This window comes from Trichoderma citrinoviride (assembly GCF_003025115.1).
Source record: "Trichoderma citrinoviride strain TUCIM 6016 unplaced genomic scaffold BBK36scaffold_19, whole genome shotgun sequence".
Classification (NCBI taxonomy): domain Eukaryota; kingdom Fungi; phylum Ascomycota; class Sordariomycetes; order Hypocreales; family Hypocreaceae; genus Trichoderma; species Trichoderma citrinoviride.
The window spans coordinates 326,666-347,720 of NW_020194727.1; the positions used below are offsets into that span (position 1 = coordinate 326,666).

The 21,055-nt window shown below is 45.3% G+C and overlaps 8 protein-coding genes across 8 annotated transcripts; 4 read left to right on the forward strand and 4 right to left on the reverse strand.

The window, feature by feature from the left end:
- Positions 1–2,779: 2,779 nt before the first annotated feature.
- Positions 2,780–3,998, forward strand: BBK36DRAFT_1130109 (NAD(P)-binding protein; the record flags this gene model as incomplete). Its single annotated transcript, XM_024891807.1, has 4 exons — positions 2,780–2,896; positions 3,012–3,404; positions 3,460–3,903; positions 3,954–3,998. The coding sequence occupies 4 exons, from the start codon at positions 2,780–2,782 to the stop codon at positions 3,996–3,998; spliced, it is 999 nt and encodes a 332-aa protein (XP_024745429.1).
- A 1,804-nt stretch (positions 3,999–5,802) lies between these two features.
- On the reverse strand, positions 5,803–7,442 carry BBK36DRAFT_1186423 (aldehyde dehydrogenase; the record flags this gene model as incomplete). The annotated part of the gene is made up of 2 exons (XM_024896486.1): positions 5,803–6,857; positions 6,917–7,442. 2 exons carry the CDS (start codon positions 7,440–7,442, stop codon positions 5,803–5,805), a joined length of 1,581 nt encoding a protein of 526 aa, XP_024745430.1.
- Positions 7,443–9,294: 1,852 nt separating this feature from the next.
- On the forward strand, positions 9,295–10,374 carry BBK36DRAFT_1163432 (Phosphoenolpyruvate/pyruvate domain-containing protein; the record flags this gene model as incomplete). Its single annotated transcript, XM_024894538.1, has 4 exons — positions 9,295–9,545; positions 9,605–9,780; positions 9,851–10,175; positions 10,236–10,374. The coding sequence occupies 4 exons, from the start codon at positions 9,295–9,297 to the stop codon at positions 10,372–10,374; spliced, it is 891 nt and encodes a 296-aa protein (XP_024745431.1).
- A 268-nt stretch (positions 10,375–10,642) lies between these two features.
- Positions 10,643–11,860, reverse strand: BBK36DRAFT_1130326 (beta-lactamase/transpeptidase-like protein; the record flags this gene model as incomplete). The annotated part of the gene is made up of 1 exon (XM_024891832.1): positions 10,643–11,860. One exon carries the CDS (start codon positions 11,858–11,860, stop codon positions 10,643–10,645), a length of 1,218 nt encoding a protein of 405 aa, XP_024745432.1.
- A 978-nt stretch (positions 11,861–12,838) lies between these two features.
- On the forward strand, positions 12,839–13,892 carry BBK36DRAFT_1130204 (hypothetical protein; the record flags this gene model as incomplete). The annotated part of the gene is made up of 5 exons (XM_024891816.1): positions 12,839–12,898; positions 12,963–13,095; positions 13,167–13,441; positions 13,474–13,698; positions 13,752–13,892. The coding sequence occupies 5 exons, from the start codon at positions 12,839–12,841 to the stop codon at positions 13,890–13,892; spliced, it is 834 nt and encodes a 277-aa protein (XP_024745433.1).
- An 832-nt stretch (positions 13,893–14,724) lies between these two features.
- Positions 14,725–15,954, forward strand: BBK36DRAFT_1145185 (glycosyltransferase; the record flags this gene model as incomplete). Its single annotated transcript, XM_024893736.1, has 1 exon — positions 14,725–15,954. One exon carries the CDS (start codon positions 14,725–14,727, stop codon positions 15,952–15,954), a length of 1,230 nt encoding a protein of 409 aa, XP_024745434.1.
- A 558-nt stretch (positions 15,955–16,512) lies between these two features.
- BBK36DRAFT_1130297 (Di-copper centre-containing protein) lies at positions 16,513–18,433 on the reverse strand (the record flags this gene model as incomplete). The annotated part of the gene is made up of 3 exons (XM_024891829.1): positions 16,513–17,007; positions 17,111–17,593; positions 17,729–18,433. Coding segments are annotated over 3 exons (1,683 nt in total), but the record flags the coding sequence as incomplete, so codon positions are not given.
- Positions 18,434–19,087: 654 nt separating this feature from the next.
- BBK36DRAFT_1163436 (Metallo-hydrolase/oxidoreductase) lies at positions 19,088–20,158 on the reverse strand (the record flags this gene model as incomplete). The annotated part of the gene is made up of 1 exon (XM_024894539.1): positions 19,088–20,158. One exon carries the CDS (start codon positions 20,156–20,158, stop codon positions 19,088–19,090), a length of 1,071 nt encoding a protein of 356 aa, XP_024745436.1.
- Between the last annotated feature and the right edge of the window lie 897 nt (positions 20,159–21,055).

The following is a 21,055-nucleotide window of genomic DNA, read 5'->3' on the forward strand; positions in this document are numbered from 1 at the left end:
GTAGTAATAGTTATAATTATAGCCTTAGGCTATTATAGCTTTTAACTATTATCTAGATTAATTAAAAGTAGGATTTTATTATTTTTAAATTATTATTAATAAGGTATTATTTAAAAGGCTTAAATTTTTTAAATTAAGTTAGTTTTAATTTAATTTTCTATTAGAATTATAATTTAAATAAGAGATAATAGCTAAAGATAAATATAATTACTAAATCTTTATAAAGTAATTATTATTAATCTTAAAGACTAAGTTTAAGCAGTCTTACTATTATAATATAGTAGTAAGTCTCTTTAACTTAAAGCTTAAGATAGTTAGTAATAATATAATAGTAAAAAAGGCTAAATTATAATAAAAATAGCTTTATATAGCGCTTTAATAGCTAATTAAAGATTTATAATAAGGCTACTTTTATAAGGTTATACTATTCTTATACTATTTATAAGCTTTTATATAAGACTTTTTTAAAAATATTTTTATAAAGGCTAAATTAATAAGAATTTTAATTATAATAACTCTTATAGCTAACTTATACTTTATAATTATTAAAAGTAACTATCTTTTACTAAATAAAGGATTTAATAAAGTTATAAATAATATAATTTTTATTATAAAGGAATATTTAAGAGCTTAAGTATTATACTTTATAAAAAGATATTATTATATACTTAAAATTATAGTATTTTTTAGTTTATACTAAAGCCTACTGCTATTATATAGTAATATAAGTCTTTTTAATATAAAAGATAAAGTCTTCTTACTAGTAATAGTTAAGTTAAAGCTTTTATTATTTAAGATTAAAGTCTTCTTTTATTAATATATAAAGGAGATCTTTCTAGTCTTTTAAGAAATAATCTTAATCCTTATAATAGTTAAATTTCATACTATTAGCTAGCTATTATATTTAAATGCCTTTAATAATATTCTTCTTTATATATTATATATATAGCTATTACTAAATTAATAAAAAGGCTATATAAAGACTAGCCTTTATTATAATATTAAAATTTAAAATAATAATAAAAAGATTAAAGGCATTTATTATAAAGCTATATTTAAGAGTATAATAATAAAAAATCTTTTATAGCTTTTTTAAAGTCTATATAAATAGCTTAATATCTTCTTTTAAAAATAAAATAAAGGCTTTAAAAAAGACTATACTTAAAGATATAATATTATTAATTTTTAAAAGCTTTAAGTTATAGTAGTTAGTATTATATATAATATTAAGTATTAGTAAGTATAAAAATTAATACTAAAGCTTAAGATTCTAGTTTATAAAAACTAGTAAATATTATAAATAATCTTTATTATTTATTTTAAGTTTATAATAAAAGCTATTAATATAAAAAGCGCTAATTATAGCTTAAGTTAATATTTAACCTTAATATATTTTATTAATAAATTCTTAATATAAATTTATAATATTTTTTTTATAAAAAGAATATTAAGATATTAAAGTTTAATAGTTTTATTAATTACTTAGGCTATAAGATTTAAATAATTTAAAAGTATTATATTAATATTCTTTTAGTCTTTTATTAAGGCTATGCGTTAGTGCTTAAAAAAACTAATTATAATATTAGAATTATAATTATAATTACTATAAAGAATCCTTAAATTTAAAGATTATTTATATCCTTCTTTTAAACTATTTTTATCTTAAATAAGCAGCTAATATATTTTATAATTAATTTATATAATTTAAAGGACTAGGACTTATATATACTATTTTTATATATATATAAAATATTATAATAATATAGTTTATTATTTTTATAAAATAAAGGCTATATCTTAACTAAAGTATAACCCTTATTTTAAGTATAAGCTTAAAAAGCTTTAAAAGCCTTATTTACTAATTTAAAAAACTTTATAATTAATAATAGCTAAAGTAATATTTTTATAAATATAAAATTTATTAATATTAATAATTATTTTATAAATATATATTATAGTGTTTTATTATAGTCTTTTTATATTTATATAATAAAGATTATTATTATTTATTTACTTTTTTAAAATTAATATAAGGAGGTATTTAAATTTATTAATAAATCCTATATAAATCTATATACCTTTTAGTTAATATAGTGCTATTTTAAACTAATAATTTTAATATAACTTACCTAGTAATTTTAAACTATTTGCCTAGTTAAGATAAGGGTGGTTTATATAATATATAATCTATTTAAAAGACTGCTGCAGTTCTCTATAATAATATTCTCGCTAAAAGAATTATAATTAAAAGATATAGTGTTATTAATAATAAAGTGCAGACGCAGAGAGTTAAGTCACCTCAAGCCCTTTATAAAGCACTATAAACTTAATATGCCCTGGTCTAGCCTCTATTAGAAAACCTTTTTCAACTTATGTCGCCGTTTCAACACAGCATATTTGCATCGAATCTTAATTGCTCCCGTTTACTGCATCCAGACTCGTCAATCGAATGTCCGTTCGTTCGTAAGTGATTTGTAACTTTTAACAACATGCAACCTATCCCAGGTTAGTCAACGTGCAATCTTAATCACACTGTGCCTACCGTGCACGCATATAAAAGATTAGTGAGAATCCAGCAGTAGAGGAGCATCTAGCAGCTTAACGGGAAATCACGGATGATAGTAACAGAGCCATCCGAGCAACAATAAAAACCACATCTACGTCTCTATGTTATTTCAAGAAGATCTCAAAGCAGTCCGAAAGCATCTCACTTTTTTCTTTCTTATTGCAATCGTTTTCTTGAGCTACTCGGATCCGGCACTCTAAAGAATTTGCCCACATGTCTTCTCATCCTCGGCTTCAAAACAAATGGGTTATTGAGGGCCAAGAGAAGGGTCTTGATGAATACAAATTTATCCAAGGGCCCATTCCAGCCGTCGGTGACTATGGAGTCTTGGTCAGGCTGCACGCGGCATCGCTGAATTATCGCGATCACATTATCCCCAGGGTAAAGCTCTACTTGGACATTGAGGTCGCATGATGGAGTACCTTGGGGCTGATTCATTGTTTAGGGGACCTATATATTCAACCTGCACCTCCCTGTTGTCGGCGGTTCTGACGGAGCTGGCGAGGTCGTTCAAGTTGGTGCCAAAGTGACGAAATGGAAGAAAGGTGACAGAGTCACGACTCTTTTTAACCCGGGCCACCAATCTGGCCCCATGACGAGAGCTATAATGCAGAAGGGGAGCATTGGCGGTTCTTTTGATGGAACCTTTCAGCAGTACGGAGTATACGAGGAGACATGGCTGGTTCGCCTCGCGTCCAATTTATCCTACCTCGAGGGTGCCTCACTGTCTGATTGCGGAGTGACAGCCTGGAATGCCCTCTATGGACTTAAGGCAATCAAGCCAGGCGAATGGGTTCTGATTCAGGGCACTGGCGGCCTTAGCCTACTTGCCATTCAGGTAAACACAACGAGGTTATTTTACCCAGGCAACGTGAAGCTAAGACCATTATTAGTTTGCCAAAGCTGGCGGTGCCAAGGTTGTTGCTACAACATCATCGCCTGACAAGTCCGAGTTACTGAGTAGCCTTGGTGCTGACCACATCATCAATTACGTGAAGGACAGAAATTGGGGACTGACAGCACGGAGCTTCACACCCGATGAAGAAGGATTTGACCATATACTCGACGTTGGTGGGCCTGAAACCTTGTCACACAGCGTGAAAGCGATCAAGCATGAAGGTATTGTCACTGTCATTGGAATCTTGACCGGCGTTGAACCAGGAGACGCCAGTATTCTGGATGCTTTGCTGAACATTTGTACTTTCCGCGGCATCCATATCGGCTCCAGGGACCAGATGGAGGAGATGATGGCGGCAATTGAAGCCAACAGCATTCAGCCCATCCTCGACAAGAGAGTTTTCAAGCTGGAGGAGCTACGGGAAGGCCTGGAGTACATGGTATAAGTCCCTCGTGTCCATTGATTCGAACCATATTGACCTGATTTTAGGAAGCTCGAAAGCATGTTGGAAAAGTCGTTATTCAGATCGATTAAAGAGTAGCTATCATATAGTCGTCGAGATATGGACAGTAGTGGCTAAAACCAATCAAGGTTAACTTAGATAAGGCGCTCTTAATCCCTCTTTGAATTACATACGATGCAATCTGGTAATCTTAGCAAGATAAAGAAAGCCCTCGTAGTATCCATTCTAATTGGCTTTCCATATTTATCAAGCTCGTTCGCAAACACGCACGCTTCTGAGTTATCAAGGCAGCTCATCACCGTTCCAGGCATAAATAATCCTTCCTTCCTGTTTTGAATGACCGTGTGGCTCTGATACTACACGACGTGGTGGTTTGATCCCTGAACGCAAACTGGTGGAGGCTTATAGTTTAGACGCCTGCGGCATTTTGGGAAACGTCAATCTCTCCGTCTGAACTCATATCTGTTTTACTAGTCCGGGGTGAGTAAGAACAACCGGCAAGCCCTGTCAGCCAAGTACAATATCAAGTTCTTTTCCCAAGAGGTTCAAGGCAGTCTGGAGGTCCTTGTTAGCAAAGTGTGGTCCAGTAAGCGTTCGTCGTACTGTTTACCTTCGAAATGTTATACATTGCGGTCGCGTCATAGCCGTTTCCGAATAGCGTCTCATGGGCGGCAGAAACCTCCGTTCAGCTGCGTTAATGCGAAAGAAGAAGAGAGCAAAGTCAGAGTTCTTTCATCATACTGTGACCGTAACAAGAGGGGCACAAAGTCAATTGGAGCGTTTTATGCGCTATTGGCATTCATCGTGAAGTTGTAGATCAGATGCTGGATACTGACTTCTGACAGGTTTGCAAAGCCATGCAGAATGCCGGAGTTGTATATGAGGATATTCAAAGAAGGGGATGACCGTTGTATCTCCATAGAAATTCCCCTGGCTCGTTGGCATCAGCCACAAGAATATAAATGCGACCTTTGCTAGAAGTGGCAACGTGCTGAAGCTCAGTCACCATTTCTGGGTTTCGCGCAGTGGCGAATATCGTTACGTCCGTGAAGGCGGACAGCTGTTCATATTTAGCTGCCGTTGGCCATTACTTCACACAGATGCTTAAACTCACAGCCTCCTTGACCACGAGACCCACCAACGATCAAGACCAACGTTGGAGTAGAATTGTTGCTTACTCCACGAATATTCAAGCGCAAGTGATCTTGTCTGCCTTCTTCTACTGCTGACTTAAGAGTTCATTAAAGACTGCTCAAACCTATATATTATTGAAGGCTTCACCTCCCTAAGCTTTGCAGCAATTAATAATTGGCGCCGGTGCACAAGTGACCAGCTTTACAAATCTCATGTAGATAGTACATCGTAATGATATGCTACCTATTTAGCCCAGCGATTCACATTAACAGCATAGGCTAGTTATATGAGATCTTATAGCTTCCTAGGGCTGGAGTGAGCATGCATATGAAAAGCTTCTCTATCAAACCATTCAAGATATTATTACTCTCAAATGTTCTTACATATGCCGTAACAAGAAATCCAAGGTTCGTTGAGACAGGCAACCCTCAAGGCGAATGCCAGCCAATCACAAATGTGTAGTGCGGTATGGATCATGGGAGGACCTTCATCAAAGCCGAACAGGAAAAAGTATTGCAACGAGCTGACGACAAAGAAAGAGGCGTGAGGAAGTATAGTAAATAAATCGATAACTCATATGATGAAACGTAAACAGCGTATATTGCGGAATAGACCGATTGACGATTTGGTGCATCACGACCTGCTGCTAAAGCCGCTCTAATCGCTGACTGGTATATGAGAAGTGATTCATGCCCCATTCGCTGCAAGCTTCGTTTGCACAGCGTGCAAACCGTGACTATGCTACAATCCAGTAGGCATTGACAGCTCTGCCTTGGTTGGTGCAATACTCACGCTTGACCATTTGGAAGTGACCGTCTTCAGCTGCGTGTAGAAATTGACACCGGGTTTCCCATAAAAGGTACTGGCTCCCCCTCCAGCCACACTCTTCTTGTTTCCTGTAAAAGAGAACATTGGGAGAGGCACTGGAATTGGCACATTTATGCCCAATTGGCCTGCCTCAATATTGCGCCGGAACCTCTCTGCAACAGCACCTGAGGATGTGAAAACAGCAGCGCCGTTCCCATAGTCATTCTTGTTAATGAGTTCGATACCAGCCTCGAGCGTGTCAACCTCGACACACACCAGCACGGGGCCAAATATCTCCTCCTGGTAACACCGCTGAGATGGCTTGACGTTGGCGATGATCGTCGGTGCGACCCAGTTACCGTTTGGGTATCTTGCTGGCTTATACCCGCGGCCATCAAGAATGATCTTGGCTCCCTCTGCCTCCGCACTTGCGATAAGCGACTCGATTCTCGCTTTACTCTCGGGTGTCACAACAGGACCGAGGTCAGCGCCAGCTTCAAAGCCAGCATCAGTGCGGAGAGTCTTCGCCTTTGCCACCAGCTCATCAACCCAGCTTCGGGTCTCACCAACAAACACTGCGACCGACAGTGCCATACAGCGCTGTCCGGCAGCTCCAAAGGCCGCACTGACAATAGCGTCCAGCGTCGCTCCCTTGTCGCAGTCGGGCATGATCAATGCATGATTCTTCGCGCCCAGATTTGCTTGCACTCTCTTGCCATTCGCAGAGCCGCGAGTGAAGATATACTCACCAGCCTTATTGCTTCCAACAAAACTGATGGCTTTGACCACCGGGCAGTCTAGGAGAAAATTGACGGTATCGTGCGCACCATGGACCACGTTGATCACGCCCTTTGGAAACCCGGCCTTTTCGGCCAATTCAGCAAGAATCATGGCAGCCCCGGGATCTCGCTCGGAGGGCTTCAGCACCAGCGTGTTGCCAGTGATGGTAGCAATCGGAATGCACCAAAGCGGTATCATTGCCGGGAAATCTGCACAGCTTTTGTTAGGCATCGCTGCTTGGTGGTTTGCGGCCGGCGGAAGCACATACTGAACGGGCAGATTGCGGCAACAACGCCAAGAGGCTCCCTGTAAGTCCTCGTCTCCATGTCTTTGGCAACTTCAAGAATCTCTCCCTTCATATACTCAGGACCGGCGCATGCAGCTTCAGCCACTTGTAGCCCACGAAGCACATCACCTCGCGCATCTGCAAATGTTTTGCCTTGCTCCAGGGTGATGGAGGCGGCAAGTCTGTCCCAGTTTTCTTTGATTATTGCGACGTAGCGAAACATGATCTGCTGTCGGGCAATGATGGAGAGTCTGCTCCAGGAGCTGAATGCTTTCTGCGCGGAATCAATGGCATCCTGCAATTCGTCGGTGGTCATCATTGGAACCCTGGTCACCAAATTATTTGTCGCAGGATCATGGACAGGCACGAAGTGTTTGGATTGGGACATTCGGAATTCGTTCTCAACGAAATACGGTGTGTCCTTTGGTTCACGTATCTTTTCGTGAGTGCGAGGAAAATCGGTGGAGGTCGAGCCCAGAAAGCTCGCCGTGTTTGGATCAGAACCCATCGTGATTGCGCCGTTTGTGTGCAGGTGGTCCTTGATTGCGATGGGCTCGTCTCTCAGCTCGCGAAAGCTCGATGGACTTGGAGTGGATTGGATTTCTTGTTGTCCGTAGAGAAGCAAGCTATGTCAAGAGTATCTATGAGTATCACAAGTGCACCTCCGCAAACTCGATAATGAGCCTAATGACCTGCGAAGATGCCCAGTCAAACAGCTGTGCGGGGATGATACGGCTGTACTTCCTACCTGGTAGCTACATACCTACACATGCATGTAGCACGAGACCCTCGCCAGCTGAACGGCCCAATCACCATCTCCAAGAGTGTAAATCAACGACCAGTGAGCAAAGGAGCAGTCACATAGCTTTACATCGAGTTTCCTGTGTTACGTACTCCTACTCGTAGCAGCAACTACCCGTCAACCCTTTCTTATCGGTATCTACATCGACTACTGGCGAAGTACACGCGAAACTCTGACCTGAAACATTCGCTGCATGCGATATACGGTCTGGTACTTAGCTAACGGGGAATTAGAGAGTAGCGCTCTATAAGGTAGCTATAGGTAAGTAGCCATAGAACATCATATAGCTTACGATAACAAAATTTCAACTCTACCGCGCCTCATTGACACGAAAACTTACCATCATGAAGGGCGAAATTAGCAGAACGCACGCCAGAGCTGTCTAGCACGGTGTGGACAGTCTATGTATGCTGACGCGCAGAATCCCGTCCCAAAAGGGATATAGATTAGGCCATTCACCTCAAGGATTATCCCGAATACGGCTTCGCAGAGGAATACGACCAACAGTAATCCACGCCACCCTCGCTTGAGGAGCGCTGATCAAGCTAATAAGGTACTCAAAGCCAGATACTAGTCCTGCTGAATACCCGAAGCGTAACCAAGTAGATACATCACAAAATCCAGATCTGATAAATCTATGCACCGCGTGTACGAGTATTCGTGCGCCAGCGTTTATTACTATAACCCCCAAAAAAGACATACAGTAAGGTCAACTAACACTTCACCTATCAGTCATACTTCCGCTGAGTGTAGAGAGAAACAGTATAAAAACCTGCTGCCCCCTACCCAGAAAGAATTCTGCGTGTTTGAAACATGACGATACATCATCGATGCAGTCAGCATGAAGGATTGCGGCCTTCGAACCTAAAGAAAAAAAGGAGTGGGGAATGAGTTGTCGGTTGCGTGGTCAGAACAACGGACTTTGTTGGTCATAAAACACTCCGCGCTTGGTCATACAACACTCCACGCCTGGGATTCACCTACTAATAAACATTCGTGAAATACGACTGATGACTCGGCGTTACCGCATTAAGTCACATTCTTCTCCGATCTGAGATTTGCCTCATACCGGGCATACCATGTTCATCATTGTGGTGCCATTTGTTGAGGCTGAGATGTCGGACATTGGAGATTACGGTTTGTTTTCCGAGTCTTCTTCTGTGCCTGACAAATGTCTATGCGACTCAGCACTAGAGACAAACCTTTTGAACATGGCGGAGCCTAGCAAAGCTAGTTGCTATCACAGCGGGTTATTATATTCTCAACATATCATAAGAATGAGTATTCTGTCAGAATGAGATAAGCGCTAATTGGCAGGACAACTTCACTTGCAGCTCGGTTCGATGATTTGAGCCATAGCCAGGGAAGGTTGAAATATATATATACCTGAGCTGGCGCGGGATATCTTCCGGATTGTGTCCTGACTGAATACTCTTCTCGATTCATTCATCATCCAGTTATAGCAAGGGAACGTCGCCGCTTCGGTCTATCGTTCTCAAATCCCCCCAATACGTGCGCGAAACACCACCATTTGATTCAAGCAGTCGACCTGTCCAGCATGTCGGGCCAAGGTTACCTTGACGAACCGAGCTTGCACACGCAGGCAAAATGGCGGTCGGCTCTCTTGACGTATCCGGGAAACCTCAAAGGGGCTTTGCGGGAAGCGCAGAAAGATCCTAAGAAGATTCTCTTTGGAGTCGGTCAAGGAATTCCAAGCGTTTTCTTGACCAAGGTCTATGCTTCCACGCGACCCGACTTCATTTGGATGGACGTTGAGCATGGAATGTTTGACCGCCTGGCGCTACACGAGTAAGGCTAAAGATGGACTCCAATATGCCACATAGCAATAGGGATGCTAACCAGGATAGCGCCATTCATGCAGCCCAACACCACTCTGAGGGTCAAACAATGGTTATTATCAGAGTGCCCGGCGAAGACGAAGTCTCTTTGACGACGGCGTTGGACGCCGGTGCCTCTGGCATCATTATCCCCCACTGTGAGACCAGAGAACAAGTCGAGGAGTACATGAAGAAGATCTACTATCGTAAGTACATGGCTTTAGCGAGAAAGTGACACAGTGTGGGCTATCAACTTACGAATGATGTCGACACTAGCCCCTCTCGGTGGCCGCTCCTTCAGCCCCTGGGTCTTCACCCCCGGCATCTCGGACGCTTCTTTGTATCCGAATGATGCGTTCAATATGAAGACCGCAAACAACCATGTTGCTGTCATCCCCCAGATTGAGAGTGTCAAGGGGATTGAAAACGTCGACGACATCGCATCGATACCCGGCATCTCCGCTCTCATGTTCGGGCCCGGAGATTTTATGGCCGATGCAGGACTGGAGCTGAGCTTGGGGGGAGAACCGCATCCCACCCTGCTCGCTGCTATGGGAAGCATGTCGAAGGCAAGCAAGAAGCATGGTGTGCCGTTGTTTGGGTAAGTTGCCTTCATGTTGTTACCGTCACACTTGTAGTCACAAAAGCTGATCCTGTACAGTGCCGCTACGAACTTAGACATGGTTCCTGCGTTGATAGAAGCGGGTCATGGAGCAATCATGGTAATGCTGGACGTCTGGGGTATTGCTAACTTCACAAAGTCCAGTTTGGATAAGGCCAGGGGCCTTGTTCCGAAGTGAAATAGCATCCCAAACCCAGACGCTACCCTCCGTTCCGAGTATGTATGTTCATTGGCGAATGCTCTCTCAGTGTATACGGGTGCAAATAGATAAATCTCTAGACCATACCATATTCAATATCTCTGAAGTATTGCTGAATGTAGCGCTTTACTGGCAAATCATGATTGTGGATATCAAGGCAAAGGATCCATAACATGGTATACTGTATGGGATGTTGAGATGTTGGTTTCGGGCAACCTCAGTTCTTCGCATGTTCCAGGTTTCTTCCCTACTCCAGAGTTGCAAGCTTCACCGCTAATCCAAGAAACTCCCCCTCGTATATCACGGATGCTGCGCTTCCGGGGACCTCTCCTGCATGCATCGTACCGACGTTTCCCAAAACCGCAACGGCAAGATCAATCTTCTCATTCCAGAAGAAGCTTCCAGTAAAACCCAATGTACTTCCGTTGTGGCCGTACCAAATAGAACCATTCGCCGTCTGCATTTTGAAGATGCCATGACCAACCCATGTCGTAGCTGTGATTGGCAGAAAGTCGTACATAATTTCCAGTGACGAGTTAGACAAAACTTTCGCATTTCGAATTCCAAGCCCTAGGGTGCAGAGATCTTTGGGATGAGATAGATTGCCGCCAGCAACCCATTCGGTGGACATATTTGATGTACTCGCGTTCAGGATATCTGGACGAGTCTTCGGGTATCCGAAGAACGGGCAGACACCGGCGGTTTCAACAAACACTGGAGTGGCCCAGTGATATCTACCCGGCATCGTACCCGCTCGAGATGCTTCGAACCCCTCAAGGTAGGTGTACTTCAAGTCTAGAGGCTCAAGCACTCGTGAACGAATGGCGGCTGCAGCTGTGGCATGATGGTGTCCAGAGGGCGCATTAGTTTCGGGAGATGCAGCCTTCGAAGCGATAGCCTCAACAACTAGACCTAGGAAGGTAAAGTTGGTATTGGAATAAGAGTAGGTGCCTGGCTTTGGCTGGGGAATTGGTGCCGTGAGATTAGAGTTGCTGTCGTACCGAATGTAGTCCAGGGTTTCCGTACTCAGCCAGATCTTACGAGGATCGAGCTCAGACCCACGACCCTGCCGGATCCACAGGGGATCGTCTTCCCAACTTGGAATTCCTGATGTGTGACGAAGAAGATGGCCGATCGTGGATTTTGAAGCATTTGGGATGCCTCGAAGTATTTCCTCCGATAGATGCTGCGCAAGGGTATCGTCGATGCCGAGTGTCTGTTCATCAATGAGCTGTAGTATAACCACACTCATGAAGACCTTTGTGATACTCCCAATGCCACCGACGTGTTCAGATGTAAACGCAACGCTGTTTTCTATATCTGCCAACCCCGCCGTTCCCGACCATAGAAGCCCCTTTGAGGATGCGACTGCTGCAGACAGGCCTGGCACGCCATTCTCGATGGTGCCTTGGAGACATTCTTGGAGAGCCTTTTGCAAGTTCGCGGGGCTACCTCTGAGAGACATGGAATCCCACAAATGAGCAGTGGCACTGTAATTAAGCTTGCCCTGAAGGAGTTGATGGCAATCGAAATACGATCATAAGGTAAACAGGTGTCATCTTGTGTCCCCAGGCTGCTGCGACGGCAATAATCATGCTACTGGTCGCTCTGTACACCCAACACGTGATCGGCATCAGCACTACCAATTTCTCAAAGGGGGAGCATAGCAACATAAGGCGAAACGAACTCGGGATTGCCTTTATTGTTGATATTGGGATGAAGAAGAGTCAACAGGTACCAACTTCAATGTCATGTTGTAGTGCGGGCGACAGGTGCATATTTTAGGGGAGAAGCCGCGCAATTGCACTTTCCACTTGATACTATTTCTCTTTCCGGGATACTTTCTTCTTCAACATCCATTCTTTTGGCGGCATTTGTACCTGGTTCACAATCGCGGACTTTACTAATAATTGCCATGAACTGTTCGATTTGAAACTCCGTCTGGCGCAGAACGATGGAATCTATGGCAACAATCGCCTTAAACGGTCTTAATGACCTGGGGTTGGGTAAGCCGTAAAAGGACCGAATTGCCGACTTTCTTCAACCTCCTTCTCCTTTGGGGATTCTTCGTATTAAGGCTAGTTCAATGTCTGTTGAGCACGGCAAGCACGGCACACCCATAATAGCTACTGCAGCACGAATTGTACGAGAAATCTAAGATTCTTAAGCAATGACAATCTATATTGGTACTTACGTTACGATTCTTCAGCAGTGATACGGTGCAGCGAGCTACCAGATATCGGAAAAACCTCCAGGATCATATCTGCCTTCCATGATTGTTCTAGCTAGGTCCACTTGCTCTCCGTTGGTACGGGTAGTCGATGGAATCAGTGCTGTGTATATAATTGAAGAATATTCTCCAATCTCTTGATACAGAAGATGATTTTGCATCGGCGACTTACACAGCTCCCTTAGCATTTGCGTGTACCTGAAAAGTTTAAACATGCTCTTCACAGCGACGATCCAGTTGGCTCTTGCCGGCCTCGCCTTGGGAGCTCGAACGGTATGTATCACTCCTCAACTGTGGGATCTTCAAAACTTAGAATCAATAGGGCGGCGTTGAAAAGTCTCGGTCCATTGCTGTGTCCAACCCTTCCAGTCAAAAGGTTACCAGCTCGGCAGCTTTCAGCAGTGGTGCTGGCAACAATAACAATGCGAACATCTACGATGGCACAGGAAATGCCGGGTCGGATACATACCGTAAGTAGCCCAGATGCACACTCCGCCCCAATTGAAAACAGTATGGATGTGACCAGTCCTAACTCTAATAGGGTGCTACTATGGTGGCTGGGAGAGCTTTCCCCCCGTATCTGAATGGATTGAGTTTGATGCCATGTGGAACTACTCAAAGAATGCCATGGCAGAATCCTGTGCCGACCTCGGCATAGGATCTTGCTCGAATGGTGCAGGAGCTTTTGGACCTGGTAACAGCGGAGAGCAGACCGGGTTGATATGGAATGCTATCCAGCAGGTCGCTCAGGCTTCTCTGGTTGACCATCGATTCATCCTTGCTACCATTCTCCAAGAGGCACGTTTCCTGCAGCCCGTCGTCTTCAGTGAATTGCTAACATTTCACAGTCTATTGGCTGTGTAAACGTTTGCCCGACCACCAACCCGGACCCTTCCCAGCCAGACAATCCCGGTCTGATGCAGTCGGATGGAGGAGTGACCTTCGTTGGAAACTCTGCCAGCAACTCTGCCCAGCAATCTAGCATTACCCAAATGGTTATCGACGGAACCCAGGGAACTGCCCTTGGTGACGGACTGGTCCAATGCATCAACCAGTATGGCAACATTTACGAAGTAGGTAAATGAAAAGATTGCTTAATGCCACAAAGCTAATTTGTCATCACCAGGCTGCTCGTTGCTACAACTCGGGTTCCGTAAACAGCGGTAATTTGAACGACGGCCAAGGAGCAACAGCTTCCTACGTCAACGATATTGCTAACCGAATGACTGGATGGCTTTATTCTGACTCAAAGTTCAACCAGTGTTAGAATTTAACCAATCTTGATTGACAGCATCAATGGAAGTTTCCAACCGAAGTACATAGTCTTTTTTGGTACATATCTTCAGAGAACATATTAGGACGACGGAAGTCAGAACCCTATTTATCCTGCAACCCAAAAATTACCCTGCTCTACCAAGTACGGCCTTGAGTCAAATCTCCGCCAACCATGTCTTGCTTATAAGTACCCACAGCAACGGTCTAATGCTGTGATCCCGAACTCCGTGATGATGTACGCGAAGGCGATCATTCTAGAAAATTGAGTCTTGATTTGCAGTACCACCATTTGGATAATCTTTCAAGATACACTAGGTAAGTAGGTAAGGCGGGCGAAAACGGGGGTGCCGCAAACACTTGGTGGTGTAACAAGACGCAGTTTGTACTGTATGTAATGCGATGTCTAATAAGCGGGACTGATGATTGGCATCAATCCTTGCATTCGAAGTCTCCAGAGCCTAAGTCTTCAAATCACGTCCCTAGTCTAAGAGAATGGGAAGTAAGTCCACATTGTCCAACTGAGATTGATAGATGTCCATCGATACGGGTTATACACATCCAAACAGCATGATCGTATCTCGTTATCTGACAGAGTATGGATTATCCAGTACATGGTAGTTATTCTAAAATCGCCTCCTCAGCGAGCCAACCCGCCTAATGATACCCTGGCACGATCAACCACATTTTATGGGGGCAATGCTTGTCAGATTTCTTGGCTAAAGGATCAGTCTCGCGTTGGAACAACCCTATAAAGCCATCAATCCCGGGACTGTCGCGAGCAAAAGGGCAACGTAGCGTGAAGTCCGCGGGGCGCGATCACAGCCATGTCTGTCGCTCGCATCAACGCCGTCTTTTGCTCGCTGTGGATCATCCTCTTTGTATTCTCTTCTTTCTTCTCCTACGATGATCCCTCGTCCATCTTCTTCAATGCCGAGAGAGCCTACAAACAGCGCTTCTCTAGCGTGAGGGCAGCTGAGGCAGACGCCTACATCAGGAATCCGCCCGCGAGAGTCATACCGAACAAACCCGTCGACAAGCTGCTGTGCATCGGCATTCCAAGCGTCAATCGCACCACCGAATCGTTCCTTTCCTCCACGATTGCTACACTATCCGATACACTAACACCGGAAGAGCGGGCATCAATACGCATTGTTGTGCTACTGGCCGATAAATCGCCTTCGGAACACTTCGCATATGGCCAGCCGTGGCTCGAGCCGCTTGTCGACGAAGTTCTCCTGTACGGGGAGCCTCCGATGGGAAGCTCTGTATACCGTCGCATACCCTTCGACTTGAAGGAGGGAAATACTCGCGGTGATGGTCGCGTCGAGAACATGAGACTTGATCACTCAGCACTAGTGGAAGCGTGCAGAGAGCAAGAGTATCCCTACTTTGCCTTGGTGGAAGATGACATTGTCACGACCCGCGACTGGTTTCCGAGGTTCAAAAAAGGCCTTGCGTACGTCGAACGAAAGACCGAAGAGACCAAGAAGGAGTGGATATACCTGAGACTGTTCTATTCAGAAATCCTGATGGGATGGAACAACGAGGAATGGCTGTCGTACTCCAAGGTCATCTGCCTGGTGTACACCGCTGTGCTCGTCATGTTCCTGGTGGGACGAAAATATGTGCGTGTTGGTGTTTCCTCCAGCGTTTCGCCGCACGCGCAGCGCTATCTTGCAGCTCTCCTCTTCGGTCTCTGGCTGCCCGCTCTTATAGCCCTGTATTTTCTCTCGGGTCGTCTTTCTGTTAACAGACTGAATCCCTTCAGATTGAGCGCGTTGCATGGAGCTCGCGAGATGCCGCATTACGGCTGTTGTGCTCAGGGACTTGTCCTTCCTCAGCGCCACTTGGCAGACTTTCAGGTGTTGTTGAGAGACCCGCCGTACGACTTTCCTGGGGATATGATACTGGAGGATTATGCTGAAGCCCGTGGATGGGTTAAATGGGCATTGGAGCCTAGTGTATTTCAGCACGTCGGGTTCAAGGAGTCTTCTGATGGAACACGCAGGGCGGAAGTCTGGAACTTTGGGTTTGAAAGGCTATATAGGATATAACAAGGGATAACTAGGTGTACAGGGGATGAGAAACGATGTGCGTTACCATACACGGTCGGACAACTACAGCCCTGGTTTTACATTGCCCAGGAAGCTACAACACGAAGACATTCTTCGCCTCCTCCAGCTCCCCATTCAATGTACTTCCTTCGCATCTTGAACTAGCCCATCGAGGGAATACGTTCGACCAAGAATCATGGACAGCCAAGAACGAAATCGCGATAGGGTATCCGTGGAACAGGAGTGATTGGCGCATGTTGGAAATAACTCTACGAAGCGAACTCGAGCGTATGCACGGAGCGGTCTTGGATGGGCGTGTTCACATGATGCTCTCTGCTCATTTCCTGCAACTTGTAAATCATGACTGGTATCTTCACCAATCGCTCTGAAGGCTGCAACGGGTAGCTGCCTACTGATAGAGGCCAGCATAAAACTCGCAATATAAGTGAGATACACGATTGTGGGCGACAAAGTGAACGAGGCATGCCGGTAACATTAAAACGACCAGAGTATTGCTCCACCGCAGAGAATCACAACCGTTCCCCAGACTTTAGGCATCTAATATAGATACTGTCCCACATCTACCCGGATACCCGAATGAGGCGCAGGCAGAGCGGGTAGTGCTCCATGCACCGGCCTTGATTTCCTTTCCTCCTCGTTGGGATCTACATTCTTCGCGTAAGCTGTGTAGACCAGCTCATCGGCTACCTCAACCGGTAGACTGCTCACAGGAAAGTGAGCCTTGACACCGAGAGAGTTCTGGCAATTTGCGCAGCCGGAAACGTGCCATCTGCTAAACACGGGCTCGACACCGAAGAGCAGCCATGGTTCGGATTCAGCTTTCTTGGGACGACCCCAGAGGGATATGACGAAAGATCCTGCAATGGAGTTTCGATTGACACCAGAGATACGTAGGATAGTTGTTTTGGTTGGCTTGATTGGGAGATTGCCTTCCCGAGTTGGAAGTTGGCTTGAAATGGCCCACGGCCGAACCTCGTGTGGTTTGATGATCGTATCATAGCTATAACCAAGATCGATGATATTGGCAAGAGTCTGGCAGGAGGGTACTGTCAGTCGATTTTATTCTCACACATGTGCTGATAGAGCAATTGAAGGCGAAAAAGGAACAGTCCAAGTCCCCATGACCATTACTCACCTTTGTAGTGTATGGCTTGCCGTTGCGATCCTTGAACGGGTCGATATGGCTGTCTGCCGTTAGCCATGCGCCAGCATAAACCCCGGGCGTTGGTCCCTGCTCGTCCACGGAGTTAGTCCCGGGATAATAGTCGATAATGTCCAAGCTCTCTGTTGAGTGGTGTCTGTGCTGCCAGCTCCAAAAGACCAAATCGATGAAGCAGTGGTGGAAGTAAAAGATTGGGTCAAAAGCAGCGGTATCGTTCTCCCCCATGTCGCCGTTGGCGCCTTGTACTTTGGGCTTGCCGGCGGTTCTGTCGGGAAGATCATACCCCCCAACCGCCAGATGAATGGCATTGTGTGGCTTCTCGAGCGGAATAACGAGGTCCTTCGGTGCTTCCTTGTCAGAGCTCGGGCGACCGAAGTTGTCGTCATTCCACTTCGCGGCCGATGTAGTATTGGAAAAGACGGTATAATTGGGAGCTAATAAAGAGCGTAGATACTGCTCACGAGTTCCTGGAAGGAGCCAGGAAAAGAACAGCGGTTGAGCAGCAGTGTCACTCTGTAGGCTCGTTGTACTGCCCAGCTTGTACTTGGAGATCCAAGAGCTGGGAACGCTCCATGTCTTCCCATCTTGAACCTCGCCCGGCGGTGGGTTGACATGGACACCCTTGTCTCCAGGTTCAAGCCAGCTTTTGACATTGTCCTCAAGCAATTGAGTGATCTCTGCCTCGGGCATCTTGTTTATTGTCGCATTATGCTTATCTGTGCTCTCTTTCTCGCTAGGCCCGACAAGACCGGAGTATGGGTATCGTACGGTTTGGTATCCCGATGGTTTGCTGTAGTCGAGCCTGTAGACCTGATTGGGTTTGCCGTGAACAGGAACATCTCTCGCGAGATTATCAAAGAAGCCCTGTTGCATGGTATAAGAGAACAAGGGATTTGGGACATCAACGCCCTTAACCTTGCGCGTCTTGTCAGTGAAAATTCTTGGGATACACTTTCCATCGTCATCTTCTTCCAATTCGTTCCAGTATGGAAGGGCAACATCGCTGCATCCGGGCACATTTCGAAGAGCTTCCTCTAGGCGCAAGAGATAGGCTCGATGCCACGTGGGGAATAGAACGTTGCCGTGTTGGCAAAATCCACCCCAGTAGTCTTTGTTTGCATATCCTGCGCCTCGGAAAGGCTGGCCGTGTGTACCGGCGATGTTGTAAAATGAATCAGGGTGATTGTGAGGAAGCTTCTGGATAGCTGCAAAGGCCAAGAGTAACTTCTCCTCCTCGGCCTCGCTGAGATGGCGGATGTCTTTTCGAACATGCGTCATTGTGGTGATTTCCAATGGATGCTACTTCATATAGTGGAGCTATGGGCGTGAATCGGAAGGTGATGGTTGAAGTGACTTGGTCGAAGCGACGGTCAATAGCATCCTTATATAGGCGTCTGCTGCTAGTGATGCATCCCCTACATCCTACTCGCCCCGTGTTGCATTTCTGTAGAGGCCATTTGACTTTGCATTCGGCGGTGTATGTTTCCGCGAGCGGATCGTCATGAGAAAACAAAACCCTCTGTCCAGTTGGTGACCAGATATCTGCATGGGAGAGGAGCTGAACTCGAGAGTCTAAGCATATCGAGCGCAAAGGCTGCCGCATTGCAGATATGGCTGACCTATGGAAGCTGAAATGTTTCTGGCAAAGCCAATAGCACCGCGTGGCTGCATCCGATTGATGCAAAGTATCGGACAACGCGTTCCAAAGTCAGTGTCATAGGTTGATCATGAGACCGAACAGAACTTCCGAACTGAAGTCGCTGCCCTTCAAAATATCAGTCACCAATAGTTTGCCATCGACATATCGTATATCGATAGCTTCCAAGTTTACATTTCTTGTCTAGGAGCTAACGAGTCAGCAGTATTTTCGGTGGCGCTCCCGTCCCGCGTTCAGTATGTCACTTGATATGTACCTAGCTAGCCATATCTGATCATATTTATACATAGGTGTCAATCTCCGTCGTGGCGAACTGTGAAGCGATACTGGTCTCCTCTGTTCAGATAGACAACACGGTCCCGCAGTCCTTCCTGCTCAATCTTGTCTTGAAAGTCCGACAACGGCGACAGAAAGACGTCGTAATCATCAAAGTGTATTGGTATAGTCACATCGGGTTGGATGAGATGAATCAACTGAATGCCTTGCTTGGCGTCCATCGTCACCATGACCAATGGCGCGGAGGCGCCCGGAATTGTTGTGCCTCCGAGATGTACTAGCATGAGATCAATTGGCTTCCCGTTGAGCCACTTTGGGATGTCCCTCAGCTCGTCGACAAAAAGAGTATCGCCCGAAATATAGATACGGTATCCCGTCTTCACGTCAGAGGGGGGATTTTGGTCGACTTTGACGTTACCCGCGGCGACGTTGAGCCAGCCGAGCTCCAACAACCACCCGTTTGTGGGTGGAACGGCTTTCAGTAAATCATTAATGGCTGATAAAGGTCCCGGCGGAACATGTTTTCCTGGCATGCCAGTCACTTTTATGACGGGCGTTGCCGCCTCGGTCTGCGTATCCGTCGGACATTCCAGCAGTATGCTTTCAAAAAAGTCGAGGGCGTGGACAGCCCTGAAAGGTTCGGCTTTGGACGAAGACGTCAGACACCCCTTTGCGTGAGGAGTTGTGATGATGGGGAAGTCTCGGTTGAGCGACTCTTCCACGAGCTGGTCAAAATGATCTTCGTGGTAATGGGACAATAAGATGCAGTCCATGGAGGGCAACTGGTCAAGGTCCACGGCGGGGTTCGTCCTGCGTTGAGAGGTTACTCCCGGGCCAAGGTGCACATGGTCTCCTGCGTGCAAAAAGTTTGGATCTGTCAGGATGCGAAAGTCGCCCCATTCGAGGACCGTTGTGGCATTCCCAATAAAAAAAACACTGGCATTTTCCTTGCCTGTTGACGAGGCACGAGGATGCGTGCGAACATCCTTGATTGGGAGACTAGTGGGAGTTGTCCCAGCGTGAGCTTGCGATCGAAGCAACGCAGCTCTGGACGAAGGGTTAAGAGTAAGATGTGCTTTCGAGCTCATGGTTGAAGATTGAGGTAGTCAGATGAACAAACCATCGGACGCTTTACGAGCGCTCAATGAAGATCAAAATTGAAGGCGCACACGCTGCACGTTTATAGTAGCCGAGCCTTGGAACTCCTCTCATTTAGCCGCTGAGGTTAAATAATCACGTTCGGTGATGCGCGAATGATGCCGAGAATACGCAATGAGAGATACAGGTCAATCATACAAATCGGGCGTTCTTATGCCACCTTCTCTTGAGTTAGCGTTCACCAGTCAACCCAGTTAGGAAAGCATCCTGTGATTCAAATATAACACTGCTCCTCTCACCTTGACTAAGCTAACAAGGTAAGCGGGAAGCATCAAGCGGCGAGAGGCGAAAACTCTCTATGTAGAAATATATGATCTAGGAAATCCTATTGACTCATAAGGTACGTCTCTGCGCTTGTAACCCTACTTAGGCACTTCTTACTATATAGCACTCTTTCACATAACGATGTTCTGATTTCCTGTCTTCTCTGCAGAGATAATTCTACTAGTAGCAGTGTATGAGTCTTGAAGCGCTATCCAGAGGGGCCTGCCGTCCTGCAGTTCCTTTTCACCACCTGTGGCCAAAACAGCGATTGTCGCAAAAGGTCAAACTGGGGATGAAGCTATCGACCGAACATGTATTTATTATCTCTTTTTCGCTAGCGGATGCACTCCAAACGCCAACGAAGCATACAAGTACTGTAGAATGAACAGCACATGCCAACCCATTATATATCTCCGCGCTTTGTCTTTTTCCTTTTTGAAGATTTCCATAAACCTTTTTTGTACTATCCTTTCGCCTATCTATACATCTACCCCAATGACATATTGCTGCAAGGAAGCTACTAGGTAGTGACGAGGCCTCCGATGCTTTCGACCTCAATAGGC